We start from the raw sequence: 19,147 nt of genomic DNA, 5'->3' as shown, positions 1-19,147 counted from the left end.
TCATATAGAGTACTAACTAATTCTAGAAAAAAGGCTTCAGTTAGCTGCATATATATGTCTTTGTGTTCAAGTCTCTTATCAGTTTTCTGCAGGAAATCACGGCCAGGCCTAACATCAACTGAAGTCTCCGGAAAGAAGATGGGGCCCCACAACAACAACAACAACAACAATTCCACGTGGACAATAATAATATCACTAAGCTGACAAACATCATCTACAGATCAGCTTTGAACTACAAGGTACTCAGAACAATTTTGAGATGACTAGCTGAGATGATCCAGTCTCAAAGACTACTTGAATAAAGACTTGAGATAAACCCTGAACTTTGGCATTATACACAGACTGGATAATAATGAAGGATATAGTTACCTTTCCTAGAATTTGACAATTAACCTAAATTTTTCTTTCAGGATAAAGATAACTTCACCCATACCCAGCAGGAAGCAATTTTAAGAATATGACACCCACATTGCCAAAGAAGTGGTGTGGGGCGGGTGGTTTTTTGGTTCTTTTAATGGGTTTTGGGTCTGGGATAATTTTCAATTGTTTAGGGGGGTTGGTTACAAGTTGTCAAGGGTTAGGAAAAAGGCTAAGCAAAGGAGATTAGATTTAAGGTTCTTGTTTAAAAAAAAAAAAAAAAAGAAAGAAAAGAAAAAGACAATTACTAGTTTTAAATACTTTACATTATTACCAACTATTAGGATATAAAGAAATGAAAGTTAGTAGTTAGACATTACAATAGAAATTGTAGTCATATTAGATATGTTTTAAAAATTGAGCAGATGTATTTTAGACAGGTCATCTTCAAACCCTTCAGAGATCTACAGAATATGGCATTTAAAATGTTTTAATAACTTAGAAATTTTTCTTTTTTGAGACATGTCGGCTCCTGGCAGTACCAATCTACTTCAGAGAAAATATGGGCATTGAAGAAACTGCATATGGAGTTAATTTTCATTGTGGCAAAAGTTAGCCACTGGACAACAAAGTATCCTCAAATCAACAGGACAAAATGGACAGACAGAACACGAAACAAAGGACTACCGATTCCTGCCAAAACAAGTATGGTTATGGCTTTATCAGAAGGCATCTTCTGAGGCCAGGACAATATGGCACCATCCCTGAAGTGGCCTTCACAATCTGGAAAAGGTACAGTGCCCTTTTCTTTGAAGGCAGCTGAACAGGCAGTGGGCCGATGGCTTCTGTTGTGCAATGGAACAGCAACTGAAAGCTCACGCCTCTCAATAGTAGACTGGCATTTAATAGAGGGATGTGGAGAAGGGCATGCTTAGATGAAGCCATATATACACAGCCAAGAAGAATGGACAGCTGAATTCAAAAACCATCAACAATTTCCAGAATTTAAAATCCTGAATCATGACATGACACTAGTGGAATTCAGGTGTTTCTGGTACATGGACTGCTCTCACCCAGTGTGAGGTTGAACTGTTGACCTTGTGTACAACCTACTTCACAAATGAGTCTGTCAGATACGCTAAGCCTATAGGCTGAAGATGATGCCCCAACACTGCAGAGAAACCTCAGGTGACTGTCCAGGCAGCTGGCTGTTTCTGTCAACTCACAAAATTTTTGGAAGTTGCTTTTGTGCACTTCCTGTTTTTATTTTTGTTAGCTAATATTATTTCCTTCTTGGGTCTCTGAGGGAGTTGAAGATTAGTTAGTTATAGTTGAAGATTAATTAGGATAGAAAGTGAATTAGATACATTTTGGACTTACTAAAATAGGATAGATAAGGGAATTATTTTCTCTGATTTGTCAAATACAAATGGACTAGACATCGTTTAGGTATTTGTTACTTGTATATATTGTATATAGTTATTGTACTTTTGTATATAGGTTTTCTTTTGTTAGTTATAACCTTTTGCCTTTTTTCTTTTTATTAAAATAGAAAAGGGGAAATGTGGTGATATTTTATTTGTACTGAAATGTTATTTTAATTTTATGTTAATAAATAAAGTTGCCCTGGGGTCAGAGCTATTAGAGCCATAGTGAGAGCGTGGTGGTTAGAAGAGCTAGGTAGATTTCTGTGTGTTCAGGGATACAGCCAGTATTGGAGACATACGCCTTTAAGACCTGGAGGGCGGTACTTACAGGCAGTGATGAGGCAGTCATGTGGTTGGGTTTACAACCAATGAGAAGGCAGAACAGAAAGATTATTTAAACAGGGACACAGGAAGTACCTCCCTCTCTCGGGGAAGCTAGGAGCACTGCAGGAGGTAAGATTTTATCTCTGAGCTCTGACCTCTCGGCTTTTCTCTTTTACCTTGGCTCTGTGTTTCTTATTTTAATAATACGATTGGTTACATCTACATAATCTCTGTGCTCGGGAGACTAAAACGAGTTTGAAGCTAGTCTGTGGAACACAGTGAGGCCCTGTTCCCAAAATAAAAGAACTCAACTCCACTATTAGAAGATGAAAGAAACGACAGGAAGGAAATGAATGATCCCATTTGTGTTCCAAAAAAAAAAAACGAGGCCAACTGAATACCTGGCCCACCAACTCTGGATCAAGGATAGGATAAAAGCAATAGATGACCAATTTCCAGAAAAACATGGAATCCATATAAACTAAAAAATAATGCCACAGAAAATGGACATCGGAACTAGAGAGGTTCTGAAGGAGTTTAAAATCATTTCCATGTACTAGGAATTGATTTTCATGTTTAGGTAAAATAAATGTCCCAATTGAAACCATGCGATGATGACCGTGAGGCTCTCCGGCTGGAGTAGTGTAACAGAGCGATTAAGAGCAGAACTCCATGGCTAGCACACAGCTCAGGGTACAATGTGTGATGAGCACATGGCAGGCCTGGGTCCAGACCCAGCACAAAGCAGAAACAACAACAGACAAGCTCCGAAGCCAGATGTCCTGGCTCAGGGACTCTCAGTCTTCCCTCCACACACTGGGGGTTAAGATACCGATCTTCTGGGTTAGTGTGAGAGTTAAGAAGACAGCAAAGGTAAAGCAGAAACCACACGCTCCGTAAATGCTACCAACAGTATCGTCCCACAGTGCCTAACAAGCTGCCAGCTCGGCCCCTAACGTACAACCTCACTGGAGAAGCCGGGGGATCCACAGCTCACAGGAGGAACCTGCCAGGCAGAATACGTGGCACACAGTAGGCGCCTGATAAATGGAGCTCTGGATGTTACTGCTACTTAACAAACACACTCTGAACCACGTAACAGTTCCTGAGATCCTCCTGCAGCCCCAGACACACCCGGCACCGACAGCAAGCACCAGTCTTTTCCCACTCGATCACTTAGTACAGCTTTTACCTTCATGGCGTCATTGATTTTCTTAGCTATGGCGTCCCCACGGCATTTCAAATTTTCCACATGAGAAGCTGCAAGAAACCACCAAACAGTATTTTAGGTTCTTTATCTAGTTAGCCAACCATAAAGCCATTTAGATGCAATCCAGACAGAAATCTGTTAGGAACACGCACCTTAGTCTATTCTCCTTTAGAGTACTTTGTAATCTACTAAAGCCAATGCCCCATTCAATTATCAAGATGAATAAGAGGACCAGGAGAGCAGCAGAGTGCAATTCAAAGGTGTGCACACAGGCTCCATGCTGAGCAGCCCCGCTGTGCAAGAGCACCAGGTATCTGTTGTATAAACACTCCTGCAGCTGGTACCTCTATCCATTATCAAGTTTTAAGACAAGAGCAGGCTAAGACTTCTTTTTAAATGATTCTGAATCTTATAAAAGCAAAACACAGGCCAGTAAGATGACTAAGCAAAGTGGCTGCAAAAAGAGTTCAGTCCCAGAACTGAGGCAAGGTTGCAAGGATGCAGGAGAGAATCCACTTCACAAAGCTGTGTTTGATCTTCACATGCACATTGTGTGCCGCCTGCTGCTCAGGCATTCCTTCACTGTTAGAACCTACTTCTCTAGGACTTCAATGTAGACTGAAGACCAACAATTCAACAGGAATTCCCTGGGACTCCAGCACCAGACTGGAAATTGACTAAACCTTGGCCTTTCCATCGGGACACAGACATAACTGAACCACCCGGACCATGGCCTGTAGGCCACTCTAATAACACTGTCTCTCTCAAATTCATTTCATCGGTTGTTCCTTTAGAGAGCCCAAACACAGCAACAAAACCTTAGCATCCTTGTGTACATTAGCCACCCTCACAATGATCAAAAAGTCCCTCTTCAGTGTGCACGCCCCTGTGCATGCAGTCCTTCCCTCTCTGTGTGACTAGTAACTCACAGCTCTGACAGCATGTCACTGCCAAGACTAGGGTGTTTTAGAACAACTCCAACATGAGTGGGCACTCTCTGTCACGGCAGGAAGCTTAGAGCCCATGCTGGGAGGAACTAAAGTCCCTTCTACTAGGTTAACGACCTCAGAAACCACAAGGGATAGAACACGTGTTTAATGTTTAGATGTTAAATTTTGAGATAATTTAAGTAACAACAGATAACCAATCCAACATGAGAGCAGTATGTCTTCAAATTAACGCATTTAGTCGTAAGTGTAAATTCAAATTCTCAGTAAATGACTATCTAGAACATTCCAGTGGATCCTGAATGTTCCCCAAAGGCCAATGTGTTAAATGCTTGGTTACCAGGCAAGTGTACTGGGAGGTCTGCAGGTCTCTGGGGGTGTGTCCAATACATCTTATTCCTCACTTTACTTTCTCCCAGATAAAATACTTCTAAATTTAAAGAAATAGGTTCACTAGTTGACAGAAACACAATAGACCATTTTCCTTATGATTCCAGGATTTTGGCATCCTGCTGTGTTCACTGTATACATAAAAACATAATGGACACATCTGAACGTGGTCTAAAATGTTTACCATGTTTCTGGCCATCGGACACTCATATCTAGATGGTGGTGGTTACATACACATGTACTCATGCATAACTTGATCAAGTTGCATACTGTATGTTATTCTACAACAAGCACACGTATGCAACACTGACTCTTACTTCTGTGTGTGAACAGGGCAGCCACAGTCTTGACTGCTGCTGCAGCTTTTACTAGGAGCAGCAGCAGCTACAGACCTTGGCCTGTGATCTCTTCTCTAGGTCTCTTACAAATTAAGTTCTTTTTTTTTTGTTTCTGATTTTTTGAGACAGGGTTTCTCTGTGTAGCTTTGGAGCCTGTCCTGGAACTTGCTCTGTAGACCAGGCTGGCCTTGAACTCACAGAGATCTGCCAGCCTCTGCCTCCCCAGATTAAGTTCTATCAATGACTACTACAAACAATTCCTAAAATACCTCATGCCACCTTTTTTGGTCTTTATCTTCCCACTGCTGAACAATGCCTGTTTTTCATCTGTTGTACAAACAATGACAACATAGAAGCCCAAGAGTGGTTTGGGCTTGTGTGTAAAATGGAGCTAGGCTCTAGGCTTGCATACTTACCGATTTTCACACCCAAGTGTGTGATGGGTATTCTACAATGGAGCTAGATACCTAAGACATTTAGTATTTCTGGCATGACTACAAATCCCTTTCACAAATTTTATAATTTACACCACTCCTTACCCCCAAACATCCTCCAACTTTTTCAGAGGGGCCACTAGAGGGCAGTATGCACACCAATGAGAAGTCTGGAATGTCCTGGGAAGAAGACTATGTTCTCCAACCCTGGGATCCTTAGTAGTGATCACAGTACCTGAGAGTACTCAAAATTATGACAGGGAACAGCCACGATATCAGGCACTTCCTTAATCAAAGAGGGTGACGTCAACTCACAGAGGACAATATTATTATGGATAGTTTGCCTTAAACAGGGATCTGGTGCCAAATGGACTGAGGAGAACAGGGTCGGAGGCAGATGGATAGGATATGCTCTCCCCAAATAAGGAAATGTATCAGAAACAGGAGAAAACAGGAACCAGGAACCACGACCCACAGAGGGAGAGAAGTAAAGAGATTCCCAGGACAGTGATGAAGGGTAGACAGGATGAAGGTTTGCAGCAGGCGAGGGCGGCTGGTGAAGACTGGATAAGAAGAAGGATTTACAGTTCTGGTGAAAGCCAGAGACAGGACAGAAAGGCTGCAGTAACCGTGTTCACACCAAAGGGCATGCACTTGGTGTCAGACGTCAGGACCCAGCAGACGGATGCTTTTCTACAAAACTGAGATTAAACGTGAGGTGTGTGGACAGCTGGGCATGGCCCACGCCTTTAATGCCTGCACTTAGGAGGCAGAGGCAGGTGGATCTCTGGGAGTTTGAGGTCAGCATGGTCTACAGAGCAAGTTTCGGGAAAGCGGGGTCTACATAGAGATACCCTGTCTCAAAAAAACCCCAAAACCCAAACAAAACAAAACGAAAAGTGAAGCTGGTGAGTGCGGGTCTCCCGAGGACCTGGCCTGTGAAAGCAAGGACCGCGGGGCAGGACACCCGAAGCCTGCTCTGCTGCGGCCATCACATCCTGGGATCCTCAGGCCATTTCAGAGCAGGGCTACAAATAACCCGAGACGGGAACTGGACAGAATCAGACTCACATCTTCTAGAATCCAATGTAACACTCTAAAATATCGCTTTGCCAGAATCACATACTGTCTTCCTAAAAATGTAAATCCACAAATGGGAAAAACTTAGCTCCAGGATAAAGAAAGTTTCCTGATACCATTCTAAAATTAAATGTTCAACTATGAATTTACAGTACTTTTTCTTTTTTAATTAAGTAAATTGAATCCTCTGCATTCAAAACTAAAAGGTATCTGCAGTGTGTGGTAGTGCTTGCCTTTAATCCAGCACTTGGGGGGTAGAGGAGGTGGATCTCTCTAAATTTGAGGCTAGCCTGCTCTACATAGTGAGTTCTAGGCCAGCCAGAGATACACAGTGCTTCAAAAATAAACAAGATAAAACAAAAACCCGGGTGGGCAGGGGGGGAGGGGAGGGGGGCAGGAAGGGAGAAAACAAGGGAATCTGTGGCTATTATGTAGAACTGAATAGTATTGTAAAATAAAAAAAAAATAAAATATATAAAAAAAAAACCCAAGTTACAATAATTCTAGGAATAGAATAAAAGACAAGTTTTCAAAAATAAAGACAAAAGGGGAGAAAGCACACACACTTAAAAACAATCCCTAACAGTCAGGCAAGGAGACATATCTGTAACCTCCACACCCAGAAAGCAACAGCAAGAGGACCACACATTCCAGGCCGTCCTGTGCTACACAGCAAGATCCTATATCAAAAACAAAACACAAAGCTACACAAAACTCATAAAATGTGTGGATATACTGCACATACATAAAAATTATTTTCTGGGCTGGCAAGATGGTTCAGCAGGAAAAAGCACTTGCTGCCAATCCTGACTGATGCCTGGAACCCATGTGGTAGAAGAAGAGAATTGACTTCTGCAAGTTGTCCTCTGACCTCCACATGCTACTATAGCATTCGTGTGTGTGTGTGTGTGTGTGTGTGTGTGTGTGTGTGTGTGTGCGCGTGCGTGCGCACGCGCACGTGCGCACGCACGCACGCAAAAACACACAATAAATAAAAATTTTTAGGAAGATAAAAACATCATTTCCCAACATGAATTCTTGAAGAAATTCCAAAGCAATAAGCTTTTTGCTCCTTTGCTCACAAGGATTCTAAGTGACTCTGTCATGTTTTATGACTGAGAAGAACACATGAGCATCCAGTGCCCATGGCTGGCCCAGCCCATGTAAGAGATGGGGTGGGCTTCCCCTAAGTGTGCTCTGTGCCTCCTTCTCCACAGGCTCCACAAGAACATCCTCACGGTGCAATATGTATCATGCTTACCAATGTCAACAAAAGTTCCTAAGAGAATTTCAGAACCTTCTAAGGCTGATTAACTGACTCAGCACAATGGGGAAAGAATAAAATGTTTCAACTCAGAGCCAAATCACCTGAGTCATCTTTAGTGCCCTTTACAGTCATGTACGCCCTCCTTTGTAAGTGACCCTTAGAGACCTGACATGCACCAACAGACCCCAGTTTCTGTCAGCTAGAGAGAGAGCTAACAATGCTGTCCGACAGCATCGTAGGCCACAGCTTCTCTGTAACCACCTACCTGACACTCCCAGAAATGCACCAAAAAGATCTCAGTTTATGACTATCTTCACTGTTAATGTAAAACTCCACGAAACTGTTACCACACTGCAACATGAAATCTGCAGTAACCGAAATCTGCACTCCCCGGCCATGTTCACTCCTATTTATCTCCAAAATAAACTCTCTCTTTTCCTCTTTACAGTACAAGTTCTGCAGCCCAGACTCAAAGCTGAACCCTGAAGTGTAAGTGTCTATGAGTGCCGCCCACAGACTGCTCAGCAGTGCCTGAAGCCAGACAGCTTTACAGAAAACCAGAGGCCCATCTGAGCACTCTGCTTGCAGGGTGGGCCTGGAACTCAGTGACTCCAGGAGAACTTTACACCTCTCTGCCACCACTACGTGTTTAACGCAGTGAACGGGGAAAGAACCTCTTCATTTCAGGGGCTTTACACTGATGACTAGTCAAGGCTGCTCCTGACAGACGAGAACCACGTCTTATTGGTAAATAGTTAATTAGTACATAGCTGGGGGGAAACGTTTGCCCTTACAAAATGTGGAAGTTCAGAACCTCTGAGAACACTCTCCCCTAGCTGCTTGCTTTCTAAAACAGAGGGAAATGAAAAAGTGGAAATGAAAGATTGAGTAATGAGCCCAGTTTTGCTTCCGGGTCACTGCCTGACTAAACAAGGGAACATGAAGCTCCAAGGCCTGCAAATTCAGCAGAAATGCCCTAGCTGAGAGCTTCCCATTTACTTGCAATGTATTTCCTGAGCATGAACAAGCAAGCATGCTCAGAGGACACACGGACGCCGTGAGTCAGTGAGGAGGGAAATCAGCACCCTTGCTGAAAACAGAAACAGGTTACACATGTAGGCCCACGGACCTCACTCTTCAGCAGCACTGTGGAGCCAGGCTTGTTGTGGAGTATCTGTTGAAGATGTGTTACATCTGTTTATGCTGTGGAATATTCGTGTGAATGATGAAAAGATGTGGTGGATTCTTTCATGTTGCATTTGTTTAACTCTGTGAGGCTGTGATACTGGGCCTGTGTAAAACACCTGATGGTCTAATAAAAAGCTGAGTGGCCAATAGCAAGGAGGAGAAAGGATAGGCGGGGCTGTCAGGCAGAGAGAATAGAAGGAGAAATCTGGGAGGAAAAGAAGAAAGAGCAAGAGAATAAGGAAAGGAGGATGCTAGGGGCCACCCAGCCACCCAGCCACCCAGCCACCCATGGAGTAAGAGTGAAAGTAAGATATACAGAAGTAAGAAAAGGAAAAAGCCCAGAGGCAAAAGGTAGACAGGATAATTTAAGGAAAGCTGGTTAGAAACAAGCCAAGCTGGGTAATAATATTAATAATATAATAATTATAGGTAACAATATAATAATATTATAAGTAATAATAGGCCTCTGTGTGTGACTTATTTGGGGGTTCAGTGGTCGGTCCCCAAAGAGTCAAAGAGCCAAAAGAGTAATAAAATAAAACAGAAACCCCAACAACTACTCAGCCTCAGTCTCTCTTGGGCTGTCAAAATCTTCACCCAGGGGTTTTGATCTGGCCTCAGCCAGGTGTCTGATCTTATTCGTCAATTCTTTTGTTCCACGGACTCAGATTTCCTCCTTTTGATAGTAGCCATACGACTTCCTGTCTGCCATTGCACAGCGGCTCCCTTTCATCCGAGCACACCGTTCCAGGCTCTTGCTACCCACTGGTTGAGCACCACGCTACTGCAGACTAGATGCTATTTCTGGGTCCTGAGGAGATGACTGACCCCTCAGCCAAGGCCACAGCGGCAGGACTTCACTACTTCAACCCACACAACCTGGCCAGGACTGTTTCATTACGCAGACCCTGGCTAGGGAACAGTAGCTACAAATCTGCCTCCCTGTAAAATGGAAGGAACCAGTGTGCTCCAGCGGGGTAGAAGTGGGACCCATCAGCTTCCCTGGTTTACAGCCAAGGCTGAGATAAAATGGAGACTGGAAGAAAACTTGCCACCAACCCACAACTGTACTTCAAGCGACACCGTAAGTGCTGGGGGACAGGTAACATCTCCGGGGGGCCGCACCGTGTGCCTACCCACCGACTGTCTCACTACCACAAGTGTGCAGGGCCTCTTAACCACAGCCCTCGCCCTGGACTGCACCTGACTAGGTGAAGGCAGCACAAGCTGGTGCAGGACGGAGCGCCGCACAAGGGAAGTCCAGGGAGCGTTCACGAGAAAATTCTAAACACGTGAAGAACGCACGGCCACAGCAGCCCCATAATGTACGCCAGACTGACCTTAGCTCTCGGGCATCCAGGCCATTTTGGTTTACCAAATCATCTGCAGTAAGTTCCTCCCTCTCAAACTGGCTGCCCTGACTCTGATTATCTTAGAACCACAGTATGCCTCTTCCGGACTGGGAACGAAAGTAAGAGAGTGAATGGCACCCTGTCCACACAACAGAGGGAACGACACCGTGTCCACACAACAGAGGGAACGACACCGTGTCCACACCACAGAGAGTGAACGACACCGTGTCCACACAACAGAGCAAACGACACCGTGTCCACACAACAGAGAGGGAACGACACCGTGTCCACACAACAGAGCAAATGACACCGTGTCCACACAACAGAGGGAATGACACCGTGTCCACAACAGAGAGTGAACGACACCTTGTCCACACCACAGAGGGAACGACACCGTGTCCACACCACAGAGGGAACGACACCATGTCCACACAACAGAGTGAACGACACCGTGTCCACACAACAGAGTGAACGACACCGTGTCCACACAACACAGAGTGAACGACACCGTGTCCACACAACACAGAGTGAACGACACCGTGTCCACACAACACAGAGTGAACGACACCGTGTCCACACAACAGTGTGAACAACACCGTGTCCACACAACAGTGTGAACGACACCGTGTCCACACAACAGAGCAAATGACACCGTGTCCACACAACAGAGGGAACGACACCGTGTCCACACCACAGAGGGAACGACACCGTGTCCACACCACAGAGGGAACGACACCGTGTCCACACAACAGAGTGAACGACACCGTGTCCACACAACACAGAGTGAACGACACCGTGTCCACACAACACAGAGTGAACGACACCGTGTCCACACAACAGAGGGAACGACACCGTGTCCACACCACAGAGTGAACGACACCGTGTCCACACAACAGTGTGAACGACACCGTGTCCACACAACAGTGTGAACGACACCGTGTCCACACCACAGAGGGAACGACATCGTGTCCACACCACAGAGGGAACGACACCGTGTCCACACAACAGAGAGTGAACGACACCGTGTCCACACAACACAGAGGGAACGACACCGTGTCCACACAACAGAGCGAACGACACCGTGTCCACACAACAGAGCAAATGACACCGTGTCCACACAACAGAGGGAACGACACCGTGTCCACAACAGAGAGTGAACGACACCGTGTCCACACAACAGAGAGTGAACGACACCGTGTCCACACAACAGAGCGAACGACACCGTGTCCACACGACAGAGTGAACGACACCGTGTCCACAACAGAGCGAACGACACCGTGTCCACACAACAGAGAGAGAACGACACCGTGTCCACACAACACAGAGTGAACGACACCGTGTCCACACGACAGAGTGAACGACACCGTGTCCACACAACACAGAGCGAACGACACCGTGTCCACACAACAGAGAGTGAACGACACCGTGTCCACACAACAGAGGGAACGACACCGGGTCCACACAACAGAGGGAACGACACCGTGTCCACACAACAGAGGGAACGACACCGGGTCCACACAACAGAGGGAACGACACCGTGTCCACAACAGAGAGTGAACGACACCGTGTCCACACAACAGTGTGAACGACAGAAGGCAGCCAATGCAGGGCTTGGTGAGAGAGACCTGGAATTGGAAACTAAAACATCTGAAAATCTGAATATAAGGCAGGACTCCTCATCTGTGCCCTTCCCTGTGTTTATTAAAACTATGTCTGAACTAACTCAAGAAGTTAAATATAACAAAGAAATGGACAAAACCAGAAGGACCATATTCAAGATAAAATCTGAAATCCTGAAAACAAGGACTAAAGGAAAGAAACCTATGGCGGAAGTGAGAGAGACGGAGGGGACAGACAACGGCTGTCACACTCAAGAGTGTCCGACATCTGGGTCAGTGACACTGGAGAGGGAAAACTTGCAGAACACAAGGAACATTATAAAATCTACAAACAAGCGCTCCATCAGTGTGGAGGAGAGGACTCACAGCTGGGGACCATCACTGAGGACCCTTCATCGTCCACACATTCCGGGACTGGCTTACCTGGGTCAGGGTCACACTTCAGGTCCAAGGGAGGAACAACAGGGCGATACTGCTTCTAAAGACAGCACAGATTAAAACATTAGTTTAGACATGTGATGCCTCAGATAAATAAGCATGTCTTTCAGCTAGTGTAAGCAAGTATACGTATACAGTCAATAGTGTTAGCTTCAAGGTCTTCTCTTTTTAGATCATGAACTCTGTCGGGAAAATGTCCTTAGGTTTGAATACCTTTTTGTTTGTGTGGTTGGTTTTTGAAACAGGGTTTCTTTGCATAATTGTCCTGGAACTCACTTTGTAGACCAGGCTGGCCTCAAACTCAGAGATCCACCTGCCTCTGCCACCCAAGTGCTAGGATTAAAGGCGAGAGCCACCATGCCCAGGTTTGAATACCTTTTATGTACTGCCCTCTGCTGCATACAGTAGGAAACAGCCCCATGAAGATTATAGTAAAAAACAAAGTGAGGAGGGCATAGTGGTTTGTAAAATACAGGACAATGACCAAAGTGTGATGGAGTTCATTCAGGACAAATGTTTCAATTCCAATTTCCACAGGAACGTTTTAACAAGTGGCTAGATTACCAGCCCAGCCCATTACTCTCCACACCCGAAGCAGCACACGGGCCAGCTGGCCATCCCAGTCAGGCAAAAGGCAAAGGGAAATGTTCCTTTCTCCTCTTGCTCAATGATAACCAGAGCCCAAGTGTGAAAAGGAAGGGCCACGGGACAATGGACGCTCTCCAGTTTTCTCTCTGCACCTCAACCTCCCTGGCGAGTCTCAGGGTTCTCCTCAGGGAAGTCAGGGAGGTGAGGAGGGAGGCACGGCACAGTCAATACACGTCCAGCATTTTTCCTGAGGTTTAGGGAGGGCTTTCTTTAAGGATGAGTGCTGTGAGAAAGAGGAAGCATTCACGTGGATTTTTTCCCTATTGTGCCATGACTTTGGGTGTTTAGGGCAACGGCAGACCTTTAATGCCCAGAAACACTGCTGAAGGAGGGACTACTGGAAGGTTCACACTGAAAAGCTGCTGATTTAAAAACTAAAGGCACCGGGCAGTGGTGGCGCACTCCTTTAATCCCAGCACTCGGGAGGCAGAGGCAGGCGGATCTCTGTGAGTTTGAGGCCAGCCTGGTCTACAGAGCGAGTTCCAGGAAAGGCGCAAAGCTACACAGAGAAACCCTGTCTCGAAAAAACAAAAAAAAAAAAAACAAAAAAAAAACAAAAAACCCTAAAGGCATAGAGGACTGCACACTCTAAAGCCCGCATACGGTCAGGAGGAGGGACAATGCCACCCCGGCAAGTCTCCTCAACACCCAGAAGGAGACTCGGTCCAATCTGCCAGGGCTCGCCTCACTTCCATTTGTCCCAGTCGTAATAAACCTGAGAATCCGGGTCTGTGACTGGCATGGTGATTGATGCCTACAGGAGAACAGACCTATGGCTCTGCCCGTCTGAAAAGCAGAGCCAGCCAGCTGTGGTAGTACATACTGCAATCCCAGCACTTGAGGTGGAGGTTGGAAGATCAGGAGTTCAAGGCCAACCTGCCCTACATGACAGGTAATCTAATTTTTTATTGTGGTGAAATACTGTGTGAGAATTTGAATGTAAACATCTCACCAGAATCTCGTGCTGTGCTTTCAGGGTTTTGATGACACTCTCGAGGATCCTTCGCGGGTACTGTCTACGTTTTGTTGCCACATCTACTATGAGCTCATCAAATTCATCTTCAAGCACTTTGATGTCAGAATCTATTCCAGAAAAAGTCCATATTAGTATAGAAACATTATATACACTCAATTCACAAAATCGTTAAAGAAAACAAGCATGGAAAACTAATGGAGCCCCCTCATTTCTGTACTGATCAATCATCAAGTACCTCCAGGAAGTACAAAGACGAATGTGGCATGACCCCACGAGACAGCAACTGTAACCTGATAAATGCAACAAGGGTATAAAGACAAAGGACACAGAACCACGGAACACCACCAGTGGGAGTTACCGACTGGAAAGAAACATTCAAGCTTGAAATCTACATATAAACGAAGGCACGGAATGAAAAAAGGCCAGGGAAACAGCTTTGGGAAAGGAAACTGTAAGGATGTGGAGTCTTTGCAAACAGAAGCAATCTAAAAGGATAAACTACAGGGACAAGGGCTGAGGTGTAGCTCAGCTGCAGAGCATGTTTAGACCTCGCAGGGCCCTGAGTCCAGCCCTGTACCCTCTTCCTCACAACAGACTCTAGACGGCATCTCATACCATGGGCAAACTTTGACAACAGCAGTAAAAAGAACGCCCAGGTGTGAACGCCTAACTCATGGCGGGGGCGGGGATATGAAAGGTACGGCGACCTGGGGGACTTTCTCATTTCGTGGTAACTGTTTTACCAGCTCTTTCCTCTGTTGAAAGACAATGGTTCCCAAGCTCCACAAGGAGGAATGGTTACCAAGGGAGTAACATATGTTACTAGGGTGTAAATCTGGACTCAGGAGGTCTAGGGTAGGGCACAGAAATGACGAGAGTGCAGCAGACGCACTTGGCCTCGTTTAAAAAAATAACTTAGAGTAAAAATGCTGGGTTGGGGAGGGCAGCTAAGTGGTAAGAACATCCGCCTTGCACTGGTAGGGATCTGCACTCAATCCCCGGTACTGAAAGAAAAAACCCTAAGAAATACTAAGTGGTTACGAATGCTAAAGACCCGAGTCTTCGGTTAAACGACTCGCACCCTGAGCTCTGCTGTGCCAGGCAACGCTATCTCACTGACTAAAGCTTTACTAGGAAGGAGTCTGACTGGCACAGTTTCTGAAACATTCTGAGAGCTGGCTGGTGTACGTCAGCATACGCATGTCACATCTAGACTGTGAAGAGGAGTGGGGACGGCCTCTCCCTCCTGTGACAAACACTGAGTCCACTCAGTGGCCCTTGGAGGATGTCTGAGGAATATGTCTCACTTGGAACACTTACTGAAATAAGCAACTTGAAATTTTATCATGTTCATTTGAAAAGCGAAGTCACTGGCCTGCAAGGACCAGCACAGCATTTTATAAACGCTCTTTTTAAAAACTGTGTGTGTGAGGGGGAAGGGCACATGTGCCAAGCATGCGTGGAGAGGTCAAAGAACAAGTCCTTGGAATCAGTTCTCTCCTTCCTCCTCTGCCCAGGTCTGCACAGCAAGCCCCTGTCTGGGCTCAGCCATCTCATCTGTCAGTGAAATCTTCTATGTAGGAAAACAGTTTCTTAGCGCCACCAAGGGGTAGAATTTGTAAAAGCACAACGTATAAACAAATGGACAAATATTGGGTGAGCGTCTAATTCTGAAAACAGAGTTCTGCTCTCAAGGAACAACCTTACAAATTTGTCTGACCAAACTTCCTGTGATCAGACCCATCCATGGCAGTTACAACAGGGGGAGAGACGCTGCCTCACACACAGTCTGCTTTCTTTCCAGAGCGGTACTGTGTGCAGGAGCTGGGGATGTCCATAAACAAAGCAGGTTAAACCTCTGTCCCTGAGAAGCCTCCCAGAAACAAAGCCTGTTAAATCTAGTCACGTAATTCTCCTTAAAATCCTCACCTAAGACTGGGCTTTATAGCACAGATACAGTACTTGGCCTGACATACGTGAGTTTATAGGCTCGTTCACCAGCACTAACACACACACACACACACACCACTCCCATGATTTCTCCAAGACCACACGATAAAGTACAAATCCCTTGTAACACTTTTGAGGCATGTGGTAATCTCTCCTCAACTTCGCTTTCTTGACACATTTGCTATTACTTTTCCCAGCTCAATGCTGGCTTTCCAAACATATCACTCCCTTGTGCCTTTTTGTATAATGTTTTGTTTCAAATAAAGACCCACTGAAAAGCTATGTGGTGTAGAAAGTACTTCTGGCTAATTGTTTATACATTCCCTACTAATCAGCAATTACTGTGTTAATATTTTACAAAACAGATGCTGTTGGTTTTATCCTTTTAATACGTAAACCCAAACTCTGTTTTGATAATTTTAAAAGGACAATCTAACATAGTCCCGGGTAATAGACAAGAAAATGTTCTGGGCAAAGCACTCCCTTACCGCTGAGAAGAAAAGTTATGTCACAGTGAGTTGCTAGCAGGCCTGCAATCAGCTCAAATGACTGGACAACGTGAACACAAGCAGTGAGTGACAGCAAGGGGGCTCAGCCCTGAGTAGTGTTACAGAGGGACAGACGGCACATGCGGCTTCTTGTCGGGGAGCCCTCCTCTGGACAGTACTGCAGACAGGGACGCCTGCCTCTTTTCTCAAGCGGATCACTCCCTTTCTGTTGATGGTTCCTTCCTGCTCTGACCTTGCTTTCTCTCTCCATCAACACTTGGCCTTCTTTAGGCATGCCAGCACCGGTGAGGTACAGTCAAGTCTAAGCCAGGCGTGGTGGCGCACACCTTTAATTCCAGCACTTGGGAGGCAGAGGCAGGTGAGTCTGAGTTTGAGGCTAGCCTGGTCTACAGAGTTCCAAGACAGTCAGGGCTACACAGAGAAGCCCTGTATCAAAAAACAAACAAACAAACAAACAAAGGTACAATCAAGTCTTTGGAATAAGCTAAAAGTCTTAAGAAGCCATCTACAAATGTTAATACCCTATGGTTTAACTTTACACCTAAGAACACTTCACTATCCATTCTAAGTATCATCTAAGCATTGCAAAGATATAAACCTGGCTTATGAGGAAACACAGGGATATTCTAGGCCTATTTCTTTAATTGGGGATAATTCTACAATATCTTCCAACAGCCTACTGACAGAAGCTTCTGAAGAACAGATGACAGACATTTTCAGACACCAGATAATCAGACAGGATAGATCAAGGTACCCCGAGTTTCTCTTGGGCTATGACTTCAATGATCTACATTAGTTTCTTCTTTTTATCCCATAACAATTTAAATGTGTTTTAAAATAAGTGATACTGAAGCCAGAAAGATGGTTTAGCAGGTTAAAATGCTTGTCATCAAGCCTGAGTGAGGACCTGAGTTTGATCCCTGGAGCCCACATGGTGAAAAGAGAAAAACAACTCCCGAAAGCTGTCCTCTGACCTCCACAGTGTGCCATGACAGGCACACCTCCATCCAATAAACTGTTTATAAAAGAGAGAGTATGTCTTAGTTACTGTTCGAGTGTGAAGAGAAACCATGACTAAGGCAACTCTTATAAAAGAAAGCATTTAATTGGGGGCTTGTGTACAGTTTCAAAGGCTTAGGCCATTATCATCATGGGAGGGAGCATGGTGGCCTGCAAGCAGGCACTGAAGAAACTGAGAGCTACAAGCAGAGAGAGAAAGATCCACAAGCAAAGAGAAGACAGACAGACTGGGCTTGGCATGGGCTGTTGAAATCTCAAAGCCCACTCCCAGTGACATACTTCCCCCAACAAGGCCACACCTCCTACTCCTTCTCAAACAGTTCCACTCCCCAATGACTATGAATTCCAATATATATGTCTATGGAGGCCATTCTTATTCAAACCACCACAGAGAGACAATAAAAACAGAAATTGCAAAACAGCATTCAAAATAAAGTTAGCTGCAAAAACAATCTCAGAAATTAATGATAGAAGAGAGAAGCCACATACCCATAAGACAGTGATCTGCAGCTTCCTGCCAGGCTTGTCCATTGATGCTGACATTCTCCTGCACAGCCGACTCAAAAGTCTACAATACATTTACAGCAGCCAAGTCAGCAAAAGGGATTCTAAATACTGAATTCAAACATTTTAACAAAAAAGAAAAAAAAAAAAAAGAATCTCTATAGAACAGAATGGAAATAATGAAAAATTGAGGAAAAAAATTGAATCCAAGTTAACTATTAGGAGAAAGCTAAATACCCTTACCACACAGTGGTACTGCACCGGCTCTACCAGTGACATCTCATCAGCATGACCACATAAATAACAAACAAGAACACAGAGGGGGAAACTGTAAAGAAGGGCAGAGGGGTTAGGCTCCACCACCTGTCTCCAAAATCGTAAGTTATTTCCAGAGGGGTTCAGACAGACAGGGAATTCAAAGATGGCTTAATAAATGCTATTGTTTGAAAATATTTTTAATGAGCATGTCTTTTGTATCACTTGCATAATTAAAAATAAGTATAAATAAATGACTGGTAACTATGAGTCACAGTACATTTTCTATACTAGTATCTTATAAAAAGGGCTACAATGTGCTCAGTGGGCAATGCTTTGCTAGCATGAGCAAAGCTCTGCATTCAATACCAGGCACTAAAGGAGAAAAAAAAAAGATTTTATAGAGTAAGATTCTTACGATGTTAAACTCTCGAAGATTAAATGTGAATACAAACTGTCTTTGAAATCCTTGCTGCAGTTACACCAATCATTTAAGAACATGCCACTACATTATTCAGTTTTACCCAGAGATTTATCAACATCGTCAAAACTTCTCTATAGACCACTACTTCTCATTGTCTTTAAGATCTCATTCAATAGGATATAAGAGGTTAAGCCACATTGGTCTTTTTCTGTGCGTTGATGTTCTAAGCATCTTAGCAATTTTCTAGAATCAGACAAGCCCTCTTATTTACAGCTGTCTCCCAAAATAACTACTAAAAATGTTACGAGCTGTTTCTCGCCTTGATTCCAAGGAGGGAATAACAGGAGCCGCGGTACAAAAACTGGAATACAGAATTACAATCCCAGGAAGGTTTGTTCATTATTCCTTCATGTAACCTCTGTCTCGTGCATGCTACAAGAACACTCAGCACTAAGTACCTCTCCAGCCCCTCCTTATTTCTGCTTCTTGA

At 44.7% G+C, this 19,147-nt stretch overlaps 1 protein-coding gene across 5 annotated transcripts in view; it reads right to left on the bottom strand.

The window, feature by feature from the left end:
• Window positions 1-19,147, bottom strand: part of Nsl1 (NSL1 component of MIS12 kinetochore complex) — a 50,688-nt gene that overhangs the window by 30,292 nt on the left and 1,249 nt on the right. For all 5 annotated transcript variants that reach the window (XR_013043508.1, XR_013043509.1, XR_013043510.1 and 2 more), the window contains exons 2-5: window positions 17,964-18,042; window positions 13,972-14,102; window positions 12,357-12,411; window positions 3,301-3,368 (exon numbers count right to left, since the gene is read on the bottom strand). Coding sequence is in view for 2 of the 5 variants with exons in the window: in XM_042258848.2 (XP_042114782.1) it covers window positions 3,301-3,368; window positions 12,357-12,411; window positions 13,972-14,102; window positions 17,964-18,042 (333 nt within the window). In the remaining 3 variants the exon portion in view is untranslated. The remainder of the gene's footprint in view (window positions 1-3,300; window positions 3,369-12,356; window positions 12,412-13,971; window positions 14,103-17,963; window positions 18,043-19,147) is intronic.

This window comes from Peromyscus maniculatus, chromosome 11 (genome assembly GCF_049852395.1).
Source record: "Peromyscus maniculatus bairdii isolate BWxNUB_F1_BW_parent chromosome 11, HU_Pman_BW_mat_3.1, whole genome shotgun sequence".
NCBI classification, from domain to species: Eukaryota; Metazoa; Chordata; class Mammalia; order Rodentia; family Cricetidae; genus Peromyscus; species Peromyscus maniculatus.
This window is presented reverse-complemented; position numbering and strand designations above follow the sequence as displayed.